We start from the raw sequence: 19102 nt of genomic DNA, 5'->3' as shown, positions 1-19102 counted from the left end.
AAGAATGTTGATGAGACTACATCTCAGCAAAAAAAGGCTTTGTCTTTGACTGGAGCTATGCCTTATCCCCTGCAAGACTGCAGCAGATACACCAGATGCCTAGGAATCTGGAGAGCAAAATTTACAGCAGATTACTGTGAATCACTTGTTTCATACGCAGAATCCAAAGAAAAAAGAAAATGGTGGCTCACATTAATTGGGAAATAATGTATGTGTATGTCAGGTTGCTCCATTTTCCCCTTATTTTTAGTGGGCAGCTATGCCTTTGTTTGTTCTTCAGTTTCCTCATATTTCTAAATCACCTCTTGTTTTTGAAACAACTTTTTCAGTATAAAACCAAACGTGAAAAAGTGGAAGATACAACTGGTGTGGATAAAAATGGCTCCACATTTACAGAAGAACTTGTTACAACTGCTACGACAGCAGAAGTTTTGGAGGTGCGACTTTTATTGTTATATTTCATAGTAATATGGGAAGTGAGAAGGAAGAATATAGATTAAATCTGATGTAATTGTTATCATAGAACTACAGGATGGCTTGGGCTGGAAGGGGTATTAAAGACTGCTCAGTTCCAACCCCCCTGACATGAGCAGAGTTGGCCATTCACTAGATCAGACTGCCCAGTACTCATCCAAACTGGCCTTCCACATTTCTGGGGATGGGGCATCCACAGCTTCCCTGGGCAGCCTGTGCCAGTGCTTCACCATTCTGTGAGTAAAGAATATCCTCCTAATATCTAATCTTAATCTCCCTTCTTTTAGGTTTAAAATGTTCCTTCCTGTCCTATCCTTATCAGACCATGTAAAAGACAATCTCCATCTTTTTTAGAAGATCAGTTTAAGTACTGATATTGAAGTTAGTGATTGAGATAAGTAAGGACATGGTTGACAGGTGGTTGACATGGTAGAAGGAAGGAATGCTATTCAGAGGGACATCAACAGGCTTGCAAGGTGGGTCCGGGTGAACCTGATCAGGTTCAGCATGGCGAAGTACAGAGTTTTGCACTAGGGCCAGAGGAATCCCAGGCATCCATACAGACTGGAAGGAACAGTCCTTGAGAGCAGCCCTGCGGAGAAGGACCTGGGTGTCTTGATGGATGAAAAACTTAACATGAGCCAGGAGTGTGTCCTTGCGGCTCAGAAAGCAAATGGTATCCTGGGCTCCATCAAAAGAGGGGTGGCCAGCAGGGACTGGGAGGTGATTGTCCCCCTCTGCTCTTGTGAGGCCCCATCTGGAGTACTTGTCCAGGTATGGAGCCCCCAGTACAAAAAACACAGAGAGAGGGTCCAGAGGAGAGCCACAAAGATGATCAGTGGGCTAGAGCACCTCCCCTATGAAGACAGGCTGAGGGAGCTGGGCTTATTCAGTCTGGAGAAAAGAAGGCTGCAGGGTGACCTCATTGCAGCCTTTCAATACCTAAATGGAGCCTACAAACAGGAGGGGAATCAACTCTTTGAAAGGATAGACAACAGCAGGACAAGGGGAAATTTAAGTTGAGGGAGGGAAGATTTAGGTTGGATGTCAGAGGGAAATTCTTTGCAGAGTGAGTGGTGAGGTGCTGGAACAGGCTGCCTGGAGAGGTTGTGGATGCCTCGTCTTTGGATGTGTTCAAGGCCAGATTGGATGGGGCCCTGGGCAGCCTAGTCTAGTATTAAATGTGGAGGTTGGTGGCCCTGCATGTGGCAGGGGGTTGAAGATTCATGATCCCTGAGGTCTCTTACAACCCTGGCCATTCTGTGGTTCTGTGATTCTGTGATGGTACATAGATATATTTTAGGAAGGGCATAACATGAAGTAAATTCTAGTGGTGATTTTGAGGATTTTCAGGTAGGCTTAAGAAAACATGAGGGCTCCATTCGTTAATAAGCAATATTAAGTTTAATGTATTATATAAGGAAACAGTGGATTTATAACCTCCATTAAATGTATATGCAAATTAATTGTCAATTTGCTGAGAAATTAAGGAAAACACTTATTGTTGGAAGTTTGCATATATATCAGCAGTGTGCTTAAGCAGCAGTGAAGTAACTGAGTATCCCATAAAGAAATAAGCAGAAAATCATAATAAAATTTTGTGAAATGAAAAGTAGAAAACATTTATTATATAATAGCTTGCTATTCTAGAAAGAATAAAAAAAAGACAAAAGTAAAGAAGATGTCTAGCAAGTTTCTGATTTGAGGTCTGAAATGCTTATGGGTTTTGAAAGTTTGTAAATCCTTTAATTACATTAGAGTAAGAAAGGAATTCAATATTCTGTAAACATAGAACTGTGAATAATAGCAGGTCAATGTTCTTTTTACTGTACCTTTTCCAAATTTCATCTCATATGTATTAAGATCATGAGAATATGGGCTATATGAAAGGACATGAATTAAAACTTGAATGCAGTAAGCAATTCTGTCTTTCATATATGAATATTACACAAACTGAGGAGTGTGCAAATGCCTACGTAGGTAGTTTTTTTTTTTATGTTGTATGCTTCTGATTCTTCTATAAATTATGCATTGTCACTGATTTCAGATGAAAAATAGATTTCTAACTGAAGGCAAAAGTGCACAGCATCATCCCAGTTCTTACACAATTGACTGTTTTAATAAATCTGGGCAAAAGACCTTGACTTGCATGGAAGTGACCACAGGGATTCTCTGTCAGTTGGGTTTTGTTCCCCATAGCAGGAAGTAAGTCTTGAATATATTGAAGGCATGACTGAGTATACCAGACCTTACTATTTGTGTCGGAAGTCTATAGAAAGTTGCTTTACTCTCACCTAAGATTTGGTTGGATTGCTGCATAGGTCTAAAATACACAACTTTTAAAGGCTCCCAGAGTAGAGTGATCGGGGTAAAGCTCTATGTCTTTTCAAAAGTTTAACTATGTTTTCATCTAAGAATGCTTTAAAGTAAACTCGGTGTTTTCAGATTGTAACTTTTCTCCCTTAAATCTGATATATAGAACAAAACTCAAGAATATAAGATCGTGGGCGCGTATTCTGATGGCATCAATGTTCTTGGCTTGATCGTCTTTTGTCTTGTTTTTGGAATGGTTATTGGAAAAATGGGAGACAAAGGACAAGTTCTAGTGGATTTTTTCAATGCACTGAATGAAGCTACAATGAGGATAGTTCAGATAATTATGTGGTAAGTCCAAGGACATACTGGCATGTTCTAACTATTTAAGTGAATTTTGTCTTTAAGTGAAAATATAGGAGTGGACTTATACCTCATGTTTGCTTTTGTATATGTGCTTTACAGCAAGCAGCTTTAAAGGAAGGCTGGTAAGCAGTTTCATTCTACATATTTTGATCCTTTTCAGGAAACTAGAAACAAGGCTTCTATTTACTGTATACTAAAAGAACAGTGCCACTAGTACACAAGTTTTTCAGATATTCTCACTGGAAGATCATATCAAGACTGTGCATCTGTGCTGATGATTGGAGGGCTGTAAATCAGTACCAACATGGCCTCTTCAGTCTTGAACACTATTCCCTATTGTGTTCACAGAGTAACTGTTCTTGGAGTTAAGTTCATTTAGAAATATAAATTAAAGTACAAGCCACACAACTGAGCAAAATGTGCAGTGATATGCAAGATACAGTTGGCATCATTTACCTTGTACTTGTAGGCTTTGCGAGACAACATTCTCAAAATATTCTCACATAATGTTCCCAGATAGAAATAATAATAAAAAAAAAAAAGTGCAGCACCTCATCTGATAGTATTTGATTGGACTTCATAGCAGTTAACAAAACTTGTGTCTCTACAGTAGTTGTTGAGCAGATCACAATTACAGGATGAGCATCATAAAAGCACTCTCTTCTTTCCAGATTTTGATCCTACATGCAAGCACATTATGCCATTTTACTATGGTTCTCTGCTCATACTTGCCTGTTTCACTCTGAAAGTAACTTAGCAGATCTCTTCCTTTCATGGATCTTCTCTCCATTCCAGCACACTGAAGTTTCTGCAAAACAGTAAGCATATTGAAAGCTAAGCTGCACACTTCTACCTTTAGAGAGAGGTAGTTCTATCTCTGCAGTTTGCTCTGAGCTATATAGCTCATCCAGTTCCCAACTGAGTTAAAGCTCTGTGGAGCAGGCTGCCTCACTGTGCAACTAACTATGCTCTAGAGTTAGCATAGGATACAGATAAAGGTTTCTCCCCATATGCTGACTATCCTTTGTTTTTCATGTGCCCAAGTTGGTAGCTATAGACATATATAGTATGTCTCTAGAATGGGAGCTGCTGCTGTAAATAAAGTAACCTTGGACACTGACGATGTGAGGAACTAGTTCTGCTTTCACCCTTTCGGAGCTTAGCGGAAACCAGGAATCCACATTTGCATCCCCCATTACAGGGGGAAAGTACTACTTCATTCATGAAGTGAAGCACAGACATTTTTATTAATTAGCAATTAAAAATTTTAAATATATATTTTTCATAAATTCACAAATTTATAGGTTAATTGGAAATTTTCATCTTCTCTGTCACAGCCTTCTCTGTGGTGCTAAAAGAAATGAAGCAGAGACGGTGCTAGTGTAAGCCCTTTGATTCTGCCTTTGAATCTGTCTGTTGCAGGCCACAGCCCATGCAGCTATTCATTACTGCTAGAAATGGCTCTGTGCACTCACTGTGGAAAGAAGCCCTCCATCAGGAAACGCACTGATTATGTGCTATCCCAACATATTAAAATCATTCCCTTATGCAAGTGATTCACACATGGCTTCTAGTGCTATAGGACAACTCCTGGAAGAGCAAGAGTCCTATACATCTCTGTGATTTCAGAGAGCACTTTGGCTTCAGCCCTGAAAACATCCACTTTCAAATAAGGTTAAACCAGTCATTTTCTATTGTAGGACAAAACTCACTCTTTTCCCCAACTTCTGTGTATTCTGCGACACCATGCCATGCAGTCAGACTATGTACAGAGTTAAATTTATTCTTTCTCAGTATTTTTTCTTCACCTCTAATATAATTTTGTTTCAAGCAAGTAAAATCAGATGTATAATACAGTATCAGAGGAAATTCTTCAGACTGTTTTAAAAAGTTACACTGCGCAAGACATTATTATTTAATGAGCATGAAGTATTTCTGAGAATAGAATTTTAATTGTTCTATTTTTGCTCTCTAGGTATATGCCAATTGGTATTGTGTTTTTGATTGCTGGGAAGATAATAGAAGTTGAGGACTGGGAAATCTTTCGTAAACTGGGTCTTTATATGGCTACAGTATTAAGTGGGTATGTCATATTCTAAAAATGATATTAAATATATACAATTTTGGGGATTCAGTTGATTACAGTTTAATTTTCCACAATAACCGGTGTTTTCTAGGTCAAATACAAAAATTCCCGATAGTGAAAATCATGTTTTGTTTTTAAAAATGAGTATTTTTTATCTATTGTTGTATTCATTATTTTATCTTCTCACCTTGATGCTGGAATAGATTATGTCATTGCATTTTTGAAAGTAGAAATGTTTCTTTTAGAAACTAGAAGTTGGGGAAGAGTTAGAAGTTGGGAAAAAGGGGCTTTGTAGGCTATTCAACATACAAGAATATCAGAATGAAGTTGGGAATCAGTATGGGACCTCAGAATCCACTGTGTGTCAGTTCTGCTTCCCTATACAGATGCATTGTGAATGCAATACTCAGTAAATTATGCTAAGCCCAAATGACTTTGAGCACTTCTCACCTTGACACAGAGCAGATTGCTGATACTGACAGATCATGCTGTCAGTTTATCTTTGAACACAAAAGTAGCTGTTGAAGCTGCAAAACCAGCAATTGTTAACTGCATAACGTAGCCAAGCATCAAAACACCTTTGCTATTCTTTCTGTAGACCACTGACTGTGGAGAGCAATACTAGGCAGAGGCACTGACAGAAAACGTTTGCAGATTTGAAAATTGAGAAGGGGCAGCTTAACTGCTTTAAGTGATACAGATTGTAACACTAGATCATTATATTCTCTGAAGAATATTACTGCAAAAAAACAACAACAAAAAACCTCTTTGGAAAGATAAATAGTTATTACGGACCCAATAAATCAAATGTATTTAAATTGCTATTTTCAGTTCAGTGAAGCATAGATTCTAGGCTGTCTTGGTTCATTGCCCTAGCATTCATTCCTATAATTCCTGCACTATACAGTATTCTTCACTATACAGTAACTTATTCATGTTTTGTCTAGAAGCTCTATCCAAAGTTGTTCAGTAGCTTCTATCTCCTGCATGCTATTTTCTTCAAAATTGTTCACAAGCTTTCTGACAACCAAAGAAAGAGAAGGGGAATATATTAATCTTAAATTCAATAAATTCATTAAAAATCAAGAAGGATCTCTTTTCTGCATAATTTTCTGCTAGAAAATAATATTTAATTCAAAGTTGTTGTGTTTACATTTAAGCATAAGCCAGCATTTCGAAAAATCAGTTGAGATGTGCGACTTCCTAAGAAGCTTTAAAAATATCACTGAATCTCCACTTTACCAAACTGTTACAGAAATGAGTGCAATTTATGTTTGTGTTACACATAATGCTGCTTTATTTAAGTTTCCATTTAATGTTTGCTATTTGCTGAACAATTGGTGCGTGTTTGGAGCTGCACCAGGCTGTTTGGTGGGGAAGAGCCACTGCCACGATGTTGCAGGGCAAAGGGCAGCTCCAGGATGGGCTGTGATAAGCTGCATGTAGCCTGCAGGTCCCAGGTTGGACTTGCCTGCTCTAATGCCTTTGCTCCAGTTGGCCACTAAGTATCTTCAGCCTATCAATTTTCTATCATAGCAGCGTCATAAACAGGATGTGTTAGCAGTCATAAAGGAGAAAAATCAAAGTAGGAGGCATTTGCCAAGGTCTCTTAATCTGAGGAATTAATAAAACAAGGAAGCTACAGCAAGCAAACTCATGTTTGTTTGTCTCATCTGAAAGCAGCCAGGCAGATACATTTCTTGAGTGCTGTAAAGTATGTCAATCTGAGAAACAAAAACTTCTGCTTCTTGCTGTCAGTTACATTTCATACATGCAAATAAATATTACTTCTAATTTTTTTTTTTTTTTTTTTTTCCCATGATAATCTGTAGTATTGGAACTAATATGCACAAACATTGCTTTGGGTAATGCCAAGTTCATGCTGGCAGTAGTAAAGTGACAATCTGAAATTTAAAAAGTACATTTGTTTGGAAATTTTTGTTTCTGGAGATAAATATTACTTGAAAAGTTTTTCATCAACAGTTTTGTTAAGACACCCAACAGCATTCATGCCTATATAGTTTTTCTATGTTCTGAAGAATTCAGTTTGTTCTCAGGAACCACTTTATGAATCAGTAGATTTCATATTGTAACTTTTCAGCAAAATTTTATTGATGCATATCGTATGCTCTCATTTACACTTCACTGAATAAACCCTTTCGTGAATACAGGATGCATAGTTAGATTTCAAGGTGATGTGATTGTTGTTGTTTGCTTGTTTTTTTATGGAGTTGAGGATTTCTATACTATAGCTACAGCTTTGTTAACTCCCTGATGTTGGCAGAACAGGTAGTACCATGATATATTTCTGTCTTTATCAAGTATTCTAAAATCATAAAGTGCTATTACAACATAGTATTGTTCACAGGAACATCTTGTGAGGACAGAATAAAAAACCAAAGGTCATACATGCCACAATTCTGGGCATTGTATTTCCATGCTATGATAACTTATCTTCAAGAAGAGCTGATGTTGCCATTATTTGTGACCCTGGAATACAGAAAGTATTGCACAACGTTTTGTGTATATTTCATTTCAAATATACTTGTAGCAGGCTGTTTACCTCTAATGTTAATACTCACGAATTAAGACACAGTCAATATCCAAGCAAATAAACCTGAGTAATGTATAAAGCCAAGAGGACAGTTTGATCTTCCGCATATTAACGGAATTAATTCATAATGAAAAGTAATTGTTTCAAAAGACAGTATTTCAGCACCTTGCAACATGAAAGATGGTAGAGTGATATGTATTTCATTTGTAGTGTCTGAACTATCACAGAATAACAGAGTAGTTGAGACTGGAAGGAAACTTTGAGATTAACTAGTCAAACCTCCCTTCTCAAGTGGAGTCCCCTAGAGCATGTTATCCAGGATTGTGTCCAGACAGCTTTTGAATAATATCTCCAGGGAAGCAGACTAACTTCTCTGGGCATTCCCTTCCAGTGCTTGGTTACCTGCACAGTAACTTTTCCTCATGTTCAGATGAACTTCTTGTGTTTCAGTTTGTTCCCATTGCTTCTTGTTTGCTTGGCACCACTCTGAAGATTCTAGCCCCATTCTCTTAATACCTCTCCTTCAGATACTTACACACATTGATCAAGTACCTTCTGAGCCTTTGCTTCTCCGAAGTGTAGTGGCCCAGATGCCTCTATCTTTCCTCGCATGCTCCAATCCCATTAATGACTTTCATAGACCTTTATTGGACTCACTCCAGAAGCTGTGTGTCTCTTTTACTAGGGGGTCCAGCACTATTTATAGTACTCTAGGTGAGACTTCACCAGAGCTGATGGAGGAGATGTTTTACCTCATTTGATCTGCTGGCAGTACTCTTTCTAATATAACCTAGTATACTATTGGCTTTCCTGAGCACTAGGGCACATTACTAGCTCATGGTCAACTTGATGTCAAGCAGAATTCACAGGTCCTTCTCTGCAGGGCTACTTTCCAGTACTCCAGCCCCCAGTCTGTACTTCTGCATGGAAATATTCCTCCCCAGCTGCAGAACCCTGTAATTGCCTGTACAGAATTTTAAGAGAAATTCTGTCCACCCATCTCTCTAACCTGTTGAGATCGTTGTGAATGGCAGCACAGTCTTCTGTGCTATCAGCCCTCTTCCCAGCTTTGCATCATCAGCAAACTTGTTGAGGATGCAATCTACCCTACCAGTCTACCCTTTACCCAAGTCTCTGATGAATAAAATAAACAATACTGGACCCAGTTCTCTATGCTGAACAATCCCAGCTTTGTCAGCCTGGCTAAAGAGAGATGCTTCAGCACTCCAATAATCTTTATGGCCTCCACTAGACCCACTCCAATAACTCCATGTTTTTCCTGTGCTGGGGGCCCCACACCCAGATTCAATATTTCAGATGAGGCCTCACGAGAACAGAGTATATGGGGGCAGTCACCTCCCATACCTTGCTAGCAGGTCCTCCTTTGTTACAGCCCAGTATACAGTTGTCCTTCCAGACTGCAAGTGCACACTGCTGGCTCATGTCTAGCTTTTCACACACAAGGACCCACAAGTCCTTCTCCATAGGATTGTTCTCAGTAAGTTCTTCTCCTAGTCTACACACATATCTGGGAATGCCCCAACCCAAGTGCAATATTTTGTTGAATCTTATTAGGTTCAACATGGACCCCTTTCTCAAGATTCTTCAGATCATCTTGAATGACATCCCTTCCTTCTACCGTATCAGCTGCACAACTCAGCTTAGTGATATCTGCAAACTTGCTTGAATGACCTCAATTCCACTATATGTGTCACTTGTACAGATGGTAAAGAGGACTGGTCCCAAAACAGTCTCTCAGGGAGTGCCACTTATGACTAGCTTCTACCTGAACATAGAGCCATTGAACACAACCTTCTGGGTGTGACAATCCAACCAATTCTTCATCCATCAAATAGTCCATGCTCAAATCCATCTCTTTCCAATTTAGAGATAAGGTTGTGGTGCAAAACCATGTCAAAAGCCTTGCAGAAGTTTGGATAGACAACACCAGTTACTTCTTTTCTGTCCACAGATCCCATCATTCCATCTTATAGTGAAATCGTAGAATAGTAGAATCATTAAGACTGGAAAAGACCACTGAGATCATCTAGTCAACTGCTAACCCATCACTACCATGCCCATTAAACCATGTCATAGAAATCTGCCAGATTGGTCAGTCATGATCTGCCCTTTGTGATGCTGTACTGGCTGTCTTAAGTCACCTCCTCATCTCATATGTGCCTTAACATGGCTTCCAGGAATATCTGCTACATGATCTTCCCAGGCAGAGACATGAGGCTTACTGGCCTATAGATTGCCAGGTCTTCCATTCTTCGTTTCTGAAAAAATGGGAGTGATGTTTCCCTTTTTCCAGTCACTGGGGACTTCATCTGACAGTCATAACTTTTCAAATATGATGGAAAGTCACTTGGCAAGCACACTAGCTAGCTCCTTCAAGACCCTGGGGTGCTTGTTGCAAGGATTTTCAAGAGAAGATAATGGCAGGACACGGGAAAATGGTTTTAAGTTGGACAAGAGAAGATTTGGATATCAGAGATATAAGATTTGGAAGGTTGGATATCAGTGGGAAGCTCTTTACCAAGAGAGTGGTGAGACGCTGGAATTGGCTGCCCAGAGAGGTTGTGGGTACCCCATCCCCAGAGGTGTTCAAGGCCAGGTCAGATGGGGGCCTGGGCAGCCTGGTCCATATTAGATATGAAGGTTAGCAGCCCTGCCTGTGGTGGGGGAGTTGGAGCTTGAAGGCCCTTGAAGTCCCTTCCAACCCAAGCCTTTCTGTGATTCTATGATTTTATGTTATCTAGCCTCATAGATTGTACACATTCTGCCTCATGAGGCAGTCTTGGATTTGCTCTGCTCTTACAGAAGGAGAGACTCTGTTCTACTGACCCCCACCCAAAGGTGATATCTACTAGCTCCACTTAGTTCTCGTGAGTACAACTCATCAAGGCCCACATACTTGTGGATGTCAAGTTTGCATAAATGAGCCCTAGCCCAATAATCCTCAGTCTGGGGAAAGTCTTTCCAGACTTTCACTCTTCTTGCCCTTGACATCCCTAGTCAGATTCAATTCCAAATGGGCCTTAGCCTTCTTTGTTGTATTTCTGCATATTCTGACAACATCAATATGTTCATCCCAAGCGTCTTGGCCCTACTTCCACTTATTCTCCTGTACGTCTTATGCTTCTGTTTCAGTTTTGTCAGGAGTTCCTTGATTCATACAGGTCTCCTGTCCCCTTTTCTTGATTTCTTATTGATAGGAATGCATCATTCTTGAGACTGGAGAAAGTTTTGCTTGAATACTAATGAACTCTCTTGGACTCCTTTTTCTTTTAGGGCCCATTTCCTTTAAATTCTTCCACTATAGTCCCTGGACAGATCAAAGTTAGCTCTCCTGAAATCCCGGGTTGTGATCTTATTGTATTGCTCCACTTCCTCTTCACAGGATACTGAATTCCACAATCCTATGGTCACTGCAGCCAAGGATGTCCCAAGCCTTCACATTTCCAATCAGTGCTTCCTTGTTTGCTAGTACAAGGTCCAGCAGCACATCTTTCCTCATTGGCTCCTCCATCTGTATGTCAGTTTTGTATATAGAGCCAGTGTAATAAAAACAAACAAATGTTTTATCATATTTGAAATTGCTGTATGAATATTGGTTTAAATATTATTTGTTACTTTACTTTTCTTCAGCAGTTTAAAAGTATTTCAAATATATTGATTAATCCTTGCTGTACCTTGGAAAGAGATACAAATAATAATCTCTTCCTCCTTACAAAAAAATGAAAGAACCTCATTTTTTTTTTGACAGTCTTACTCTCTAAGTAGTAAAATTTTAAATCATAAATCTAAAGAACTCAATCTGTTTAACTAGTCCATCTTCTTTTCCAGACTTGCAATCCATTCCACTATAATTCTGCCACTGATCTACTTAATAATAGTAAGGAAAAATCCTTTTCGATTTGCCATGGGGATGGCTCAGGCACTTCTGACAGCCCTCATGATTTCTTCCAGGTAAACAAAAAGATTTATCTTCTGTAATGTTCTTAGTAGTAATTGCGTTATTTGTACTCTGATTTTATTACCACTTTGTTAGACAACCTGATTTCACCTGGACAATTGTAAATTCCATGGAAGTTGAAATGCTACGTTTCTGCAGTACCCAAAATGGCAGTACAGATTGCAGTGAAGCTCTGCTGGCCTTTTACAAAACTAGAATCTGCCCTTTGCAACATATCTTCAGGAAATAGTTTTTTTGCCATTCGATACTCACAAATCTTGATGTCAAGCAGAATTCACAGGTCCTTCTCTGCAGGGCTACTTTTCAGTAGTCCAGCCCCCAGCCTATACTTGTGCATGGGATTATTCCTTCCCAGATGTAGAACCCTGTAGTCTACTTCAAAGTTACATACATAGTTAATATTTTAATGCTTAATTAAGACTTTGTTATTTCCTCCCACAATTAGAGGAAAGAGCAAAGCTTACATTGCTTTAAAACTCAACTCTTAAGTTTCATAATGCAGCCTTCCTATCTGAGGTAGATCTCCTTTTGTTTCTTAGAGCAAATCAGGCTCTCAGAAAAAGGAAAGATAAAGGATATGGTACACCCTTACTTGCATTTACTTTTTGTGCTTATTTATGTGCCAGTTCAGCAACTTTGCCCGTCACCTTCCGATGTGCAGAAGAAAAAAACTTCATTGACAAAAGAATTACCAGATTTGTACTTCCAGTTGGAGCTACTATCAACATGGATGGCACAGCTCTCTACGAGGCAGTAGCAGCTGTATTTATTGCACAGCTGAATGACTTGGAACTAGATATTGGCCAGATAGTTACCATTAGGTAAGACTAAGCTTATCACATAAATTTTGTTGATGTTGTGTTGCTGTGGGTTGTTTTTTTTTTTTTTTTTGTTTTTATTTTTTTAGTAATGAATTCTATATTTACTTTGGATAGCTCATGGAAAAGGTTGAAACTGTCACTCAAACCATAGTAAAATCCAGAAACATTGTCTTTTCTTATTCCATGACCTTGCCTATGTGACCTATGAGGAGGTGGGATGGGCCAGGATGTGCAGCATTGTTCTGGAAAATGCCATTAGTTTCAAACAAAACACTTGGAAACCTAACTCTTCCTGGGATCTATCTAATTTGTGGGTTAGACATGCATTTACCTATGTATTAACATTTGTTACTGTAACAACTGATTGCCTGCCCATGAGATACGTGTTCTCCTACATAGTGTCTGAGATGGCACTGATTTCCCCAGTACTCAGCACTGGTGAGGCCACACCTCGAGTACTGTGTCCAGTTTTGGGCCCCTCACTGCAAGAAAGACATTGAGGCCCTGGAACGTGTTCAAAGGAGGGCAACAAAGCTGGTGAGGGGTCCAGAACAGAGGCCATATGAGGAGAGGCTGAAGGAGCTGGGAATGTTCAGCCTGGAGAAGAGGAGGCTCAGGGGAGACCTCATGGCTCTCTATAACTTCCTGAAGGGAGGTTGTAGTGAGCTGGGGGTCGGCCTCTTCTCTCGTGTCATTAGTGATAGGACCAGGGGGAATGGTTTCAAGCTACAGCAGGGGAGATTCAGGCTGGACATGAGGAAGTATTACTTTTCAGAAAGGGTGGTCAGGCACTGGAATGGACTGCCCAGGGAGGTGGTGGAGTCACCGACCCTGGGGGTGTTCAAGGAAAGGCTGGATGTTGTGTTGAGGGACATGGTTTAGTGGGAGCTACTGGGAATAGGTGGACAGTTGGACTGGATGATCTTTTAGGTCTTTTCCAACCTTGGTGATTCTATGATTCTATGATTCTATGATTCTATGATTCTATGATTCAAACACGCCTCATAGTCTTGTTCCCGAACCAGGTAGATAATGCTCCACAGAAAAACTAGAACATAAGAACAGCTTTCTGGTAGTGAAATATGTCTATTTGTGTCAGAAAATACAGTTTCTGTAAGCAACACTTACTCTGAATGTTTTTTCCTGCCTTTATTTGGGATTTAGTGTCACAGCTACAGCAGCCAGCATTGGAGCTGCTGGTGTTCCCCAAGCTGGACTTGTCACCATGGTGATTGTTCTGAGCGCTGTTGGCCTGCCAGCTGAAGACGTTACTCTGATCATTGCAGTTGACTGGCTTCTGTAAGTTTAAAGCACTTAGTATTAGATTATTATTTTTTTAAAATGTTTACACAAGCATGTGGGTCTGCATGAGAAGACAGTAAATCATGTCCTGTAGGTCGGCAGTAGAAATTGAACGAATATTCTTCTTATGGTTGGTTATAACAGTAGCTTTAATTCTGACAGAAATCCTGCAGCATGAAATGGCAGATATTAATCTCACATCCAGAGGTGCTGTCTAACCAGTGGACACAGCATATTTAAATGATTAGTAGTAGATTAGTAGTACTTACTACCTCTGGAGTTTCTCAACTTCTGCTGAACTACACTGAAGTAGATGCACCATTAATAAAAATCAAATGCAGCCGCAAACGGTACATTTCAGCTGATTTCCATAAAATCCAAGAAGTGGTGAAGAATGGAGCATGTGAACTAAGCAAAGGTGGTCTTTGATTCTATATGCATACACACTGCAGACTGTATGTCTATTCTGCCAGCATTACTTTGCTAGGGTTCTTCTATACCGAGCCCCATAACCAGCAGGTGCGCACTTGCAAACTTGGAAAGCGTTTGTTATACCTGATCCCAACTACTTCACTGGAGCACATAAAGAGCACATAAAAACCTCTCAGTTGCATTAAGCCCTTTCTGAAGGGAGGCATTTAACCTAAAGTCTTCTGTGTTCAACTTAGACATTTTTTTGCTACTTCTGCAAAAGGAAATCATCAGTGTCCAGCTTTCTCCCATGATTTACTGGGAAAGAATAACAAGATTTCTTATTTTAGGACTATAGTTTATAATAAAGCTTTTTTTCTCTCCCAAAGTATCTGTGCTATAATGCTGAGAATGAGATCTCATTAATTTGCATTAACTCAACATTAACTCACCAGTACCAGTGCAGAGATAAAAATCATTTTGTGTCTTTGCACTTCCTTTTCTTATACTTACGTTTACCTTCAAAGTAAAACCATCTATTTTCCCTATCCACGTTTTCCAATAATTTTCTTGAAGGATTTGTTGGCCTGCAGCCTATTTATTTCACAGATATACTTATTTGATTTGATTGTTTAACTCAGTTTCACAAGATGTGGGGAGAAGCCTTGATCTCCAGTAGAGCAAGACTGAAAAGAATTCAAGAATCAACTCAATTGCAATATAACATTATTTCTCAAGAAAACCCCAAAAAATCAAACAGCTCCAATTACAGTGCATTCTCTCCATGAGCTGTCTGCAACAATGTCTAATAGGTTCGTTTGCCATACTGCACAGTCATTTAGTTTTCTCAAGCTTTTTTCTAGTCATTTAGTTTGGCTAAGGATATGGAAGATCTGTACAAGCCAGTGGCTTAGAGAAGGCATAAAAAAGAAAAGTGAGAACAGAAAAATTGTGTGTTGATACCATTCCCCAGCCTCAAGGAAGCAGTTACTCAGAGTTCTTAAGATAGAGGTTTTTTTTGTTTGTTTGTTTGTTTGTTTGTTTTTTTTCTTAACAGTTCTCATTAGATTTCTTTTTACGTTAAATTTTCTTATTGCACTTCGAAGCATCCATAAGTTGTGTGAAGATGAATTCCACAATCTTTCAGCGTGTTGTACAGAATGTATTTTGCTTTGTTTGTTTCAGCACACTTCCCAATCATTTTATTTGATACCCTCTAATTCCTTTACGGAAGTGAGATTGACAGAAAAGGAGAATAGTCATTCCTAAATTCCACCACACACATAATATTATGGACCCTTTCTTTTCTCTAGGTTAGAAGTTTGAAGTTCTTAGACACATTTAGGTGTTCCATGAATGAACTACCTGTTCCACCATGACACAGATGAATAATTGGAACCATCTCTTAATTCCAACTGAGATATTTTTTCAGATGAGAGTGTTTTGCTGTACAAAGAAAATTAAAGATTAATTACATGTACCAGGGGTCATTGGCAGTGCATTTGCACCTCAGCAGACAGAATGCGTTTCTTGATGCCATGTAGATTATTAACACTTGCCTTTTGTACTTCATGCCTAAAATGTATTATTTTGAAACCTGCTAGTAGTGTCTCATTAACAGTCCTCTAGTTAATTCTGAACTTACCAAAGTTTTATTACATAACCTTGAAGACATCTTCCACGTTTTTAATAAAGAGGTAGAATAGAAATATTATGCAAGATATCCACTGTGGCTCACTTGTCACAGTACTCCTACCAGAATTTTATTTCACTTCCTTTCCTTACCAGTTACTTCCCTTCCATATGGAGAATACACGTGGGGTTGCATACATGGTGTTGTTCAGCAGCTGTTGTAGAAAAACATGTTTTGGACTGCTTCACTTCAGTGTGGTTTTTGACAAATCCCATGGCAATTTACAAACTTTACTATCTTGCATGATTTTCAGGCTTTTCTGCCAAGTAGTGGCAGATTATTTTTTCTCCTGATAGAAAAAATCAGAAGTAGAAAAGTATCACATTCCTTAACGTATCAAGAAAACTTTGTACTTCAACCCTTTAACAAGGCTTTGGGCCAGAATACTAAGCACTCCTCTGGCTGGGGAAATGACTGTCAAAAAGACAGAACACACAATGTGGACTCTTCTGCTTTTTTTTACCACAGTCTTTCCTCCCATCAAAAGTGGCCTCATCACAAAGTGAACCAACTGTGCAGCATACTTAGGGGCCTGAGAAGGACTCCCCATAAGACCCTTCAAGACTGTGCACAGCCCTTTGGTTGCTGCTGTTAATAGACCAGTGATGTGACTTAAAATTTTACAAAGCCCTTAATTTGGGAAGTCACTCCTCATTCTACAACATTTTTTATTTTAGTTCTAGAATTATACAGCATCTGTTTTGCGGGGGAAAAAAAAAGCTATTGTAGAAAGTTAGCCACTTTCTACAATAACTTACATTTACTAAAAGGATTTTCTAAGTAACACACAGAATGATTTGCCTGAGCTTTTTATTCCATAGAGATCGATTCAGAACAATGGTGAATGTCTTGGGAGATGCCTTTGGTACTGGGATAGTGGAGAAGCTCTCTAAAAAGGAACTGGAACAGATGGATGTTTCCTCTGATGTCAACATAGTCAACCCTTTTGCCTTGGAAACTACAATACTTGACAATGATGAAACAGAGACCAAGAAATCATACATCAATGGAGGCTTTGCTGTAGATAAATCTGACACCATATCCTTCACGCAGACATCTCAATTCTAAAGCCAGTAGCTTTCAGATGAAAGAGAAGCACTACAGGACATGGCTATATGCAAGATCTTTAAAAGCTTGAAGGAATATTGAGAATGAATTATGTCTCGCACATATATGATTTACTGTAGAGACTCTGATCCTCATCACCAATTCTGCCCCCTTCTGATCACCTCTCCCAGCAATTTGAATTCACTACTTTTGATCCTTGTAGAAGACAAAGACAGATTTTTTTTTTTTTTTAAGTATATACTATTGCTGAGGATATGAAATGCCTCTTTGGATTCAGCATGCTCATAAGTGGGGATTAATAGCTGGAATAGCCAAATGTGTTTTTCTCAGGAGTAGCACAGCATTCCACATCTCACCTGCATTATGAAACACCTGTATGAAGACTGTTTTAACATCTTTGCCTTCTAAAAGCATCGCACAAGACACCTACTGTATCTTGATCACATGCCAAAAGACTCATTTCTGCAGCTGAGAGGTCACCACTAGGGCAGATTGATTTAGAAAAAATTCAGAAACCCGCGAGGCTGTGTAATAAGGATTGTATTGCAAACAAGGTTTCATTTTTTAATCATTAAATAATTGGGCACAGGAAAGTTTCCATTGTTTATATAGCCACGTTTCTCCATGTCTTTCATGTAAATGCCATCCACTGGCACTGGCTTTCAGAGGTGAACCAAAATGCTGTGGGCTTAACATTCTTGTATTTGAATGGGTTTAAAAAAGTGAAACTTCTCAAGTTTAGGTGCTTTAGTGACAGTCTGATACATTTCCATTAGAAACAATAGTAAGTTAGATTACCTTTGACCATTACGAAATATTAAAAAGCCCAAAGTAGGCAGAGTTCTCAAAGATAAAAATAGACTATAAAGTAATATGGAATGCGGAGACTAAAGCTTTACTCCTTAGAACAAAAATAATTATAGTATGAAGAGTTTAGGAGGCATGCCTTGTTATAGAAAGCAGCCCCTGTCAGTAAGCTTTTTACACAGTTTGTGTAAACATCAAGTTTGCAGCTGCAACATTACTACAGTGCCAACATATCAGACAAATTGTATCTCATGAAACCTATCTTAACCCAGGAAGTCATGTGTTTTCATGGCTTTCTGTAGGATAATAAGCACTAAGAATTTCCTCATGAGAAATCTCTGTTTTCTAACACATTTTATACAAGATTTCCATGGTGCAAAGACCACTCTCTCTAGGGGAGATCCTGTATCAAATGTTTTGCCTTGCATATTACAGTTTGTTATCAAGTTTATTTGTAAACTGAATTCTTTGTAAGTAAGGTTGTGATAAGCCTATGAGTGTATGCTAACAAAAACCTTCCAGGTACCTGCAGTGTTATATACTCAAGTCAGGCCTAGCTCTTGTATTTAAGTAAATCAGAAGTGTGCCAAAGAGAACTGATTAAGAAGAAAATATTTACTGTAGGTTTTCATAAATTGCACCTTAAAACAACAAGTCAATAAGATGTAATGCTGTATTTAAATTAAGTATTGTAATCGATACAGAAAAGTACTAGTTTATACATTAAAAGGAAAATTTACAGACTGAGTACATTATACTTTTTACCAGTGCATAAATAGTTTGAAACAGTCTTCATTTGTGCAGCTTTGCTTACAAGAAGAAAGAAAACACCAGTATCCACAAAGTGTACAATCTATGCCTTGTCTTTGCTTTTTAAAGTCACCTTTCTACAATCACCCCATTATGTAGCCATCTATTAACATGTACTGTGAATTGTGTTCCTAATATGCTTTAAATAAATAATTTTCTCCTTCACTGTTGCTTTATACTCCAATCCTCTATGCACTGCAGAGTACTGAGTTCCTTTAGCTAGGACAGGAAAGACAAAATTGGGTGAATCTGTGATTTCTGGAATTGTCATTGTTGACTCAGCTGTAGTTTTGGCATGAGTTAGTAGCATTTTTCGGTAAAATAATTACATTGCTCTTGGAAAAATACAGCACTGAGCAAGCAAACTCATCTACTATGGAGGATATAAGCTGGGGGTACTTTTTTAAACACATGCTAA

At 38.8% G+C, this 19102-nt stretch overlaps 1 protein-coding gene across 1 annotated transcript in view; it reads left to right on the top strand.

The window, feature by feature from the left end:
- SLC1A1 (solute carrier family 1 member 1) overlaps positions 1-18849 on the top strand; it is a 53495-nt gene extending 34646 nt beyond the window's left edge. Inside the window, exons 6-12 of the mRNA XM_042825631.1 lie at positions 330-437; positions 2954-3138; positions 5129-5236; positions 11643-11765; positions 12399-12593; positions 13758-13892; positions 16821-18849. Coding sequence (XP_042681565.1) covers positions 330-437; positions 2954-3138; positions 5129-5236; positions 11643-11765; positions 12399-12593; positions 13758-13892; positions 16821-17067 — 1101 coding nt within the window. The 3' untranslated portion in view covers positions 17068-18849. The remainder of the gene's footprint in view (positions 1-329; positions 438-2953; positions 3139-5128; positions 5237-11642; positions 11766-12398; positions 12594-13757; positions 13893-16820) is intronic.
- The last annotated feature ends 253 nt before the right edge of the window (positions 18850-19102 follow it).

The sequence above is a fragment of the Centrocercus urophasianus genome, unplaced genomic scaffold, assembly GCF_019232065.1.
Source record: "Centrocercus urophasianus isolate 14NV4802_14NV808 unplaced genomic scaffold, USGS_Curo_1.0 seq_25, whole genome shotgun sequence".
NCBI lineage: Eukaryota > Metazoa > Chordata > Aves > Galliformes > Phasianidae > Centrocercus > Centrocercus urophasianus.
This window is presented reverse-complemented; position numbering and strand designations above follow the sequence as displayed.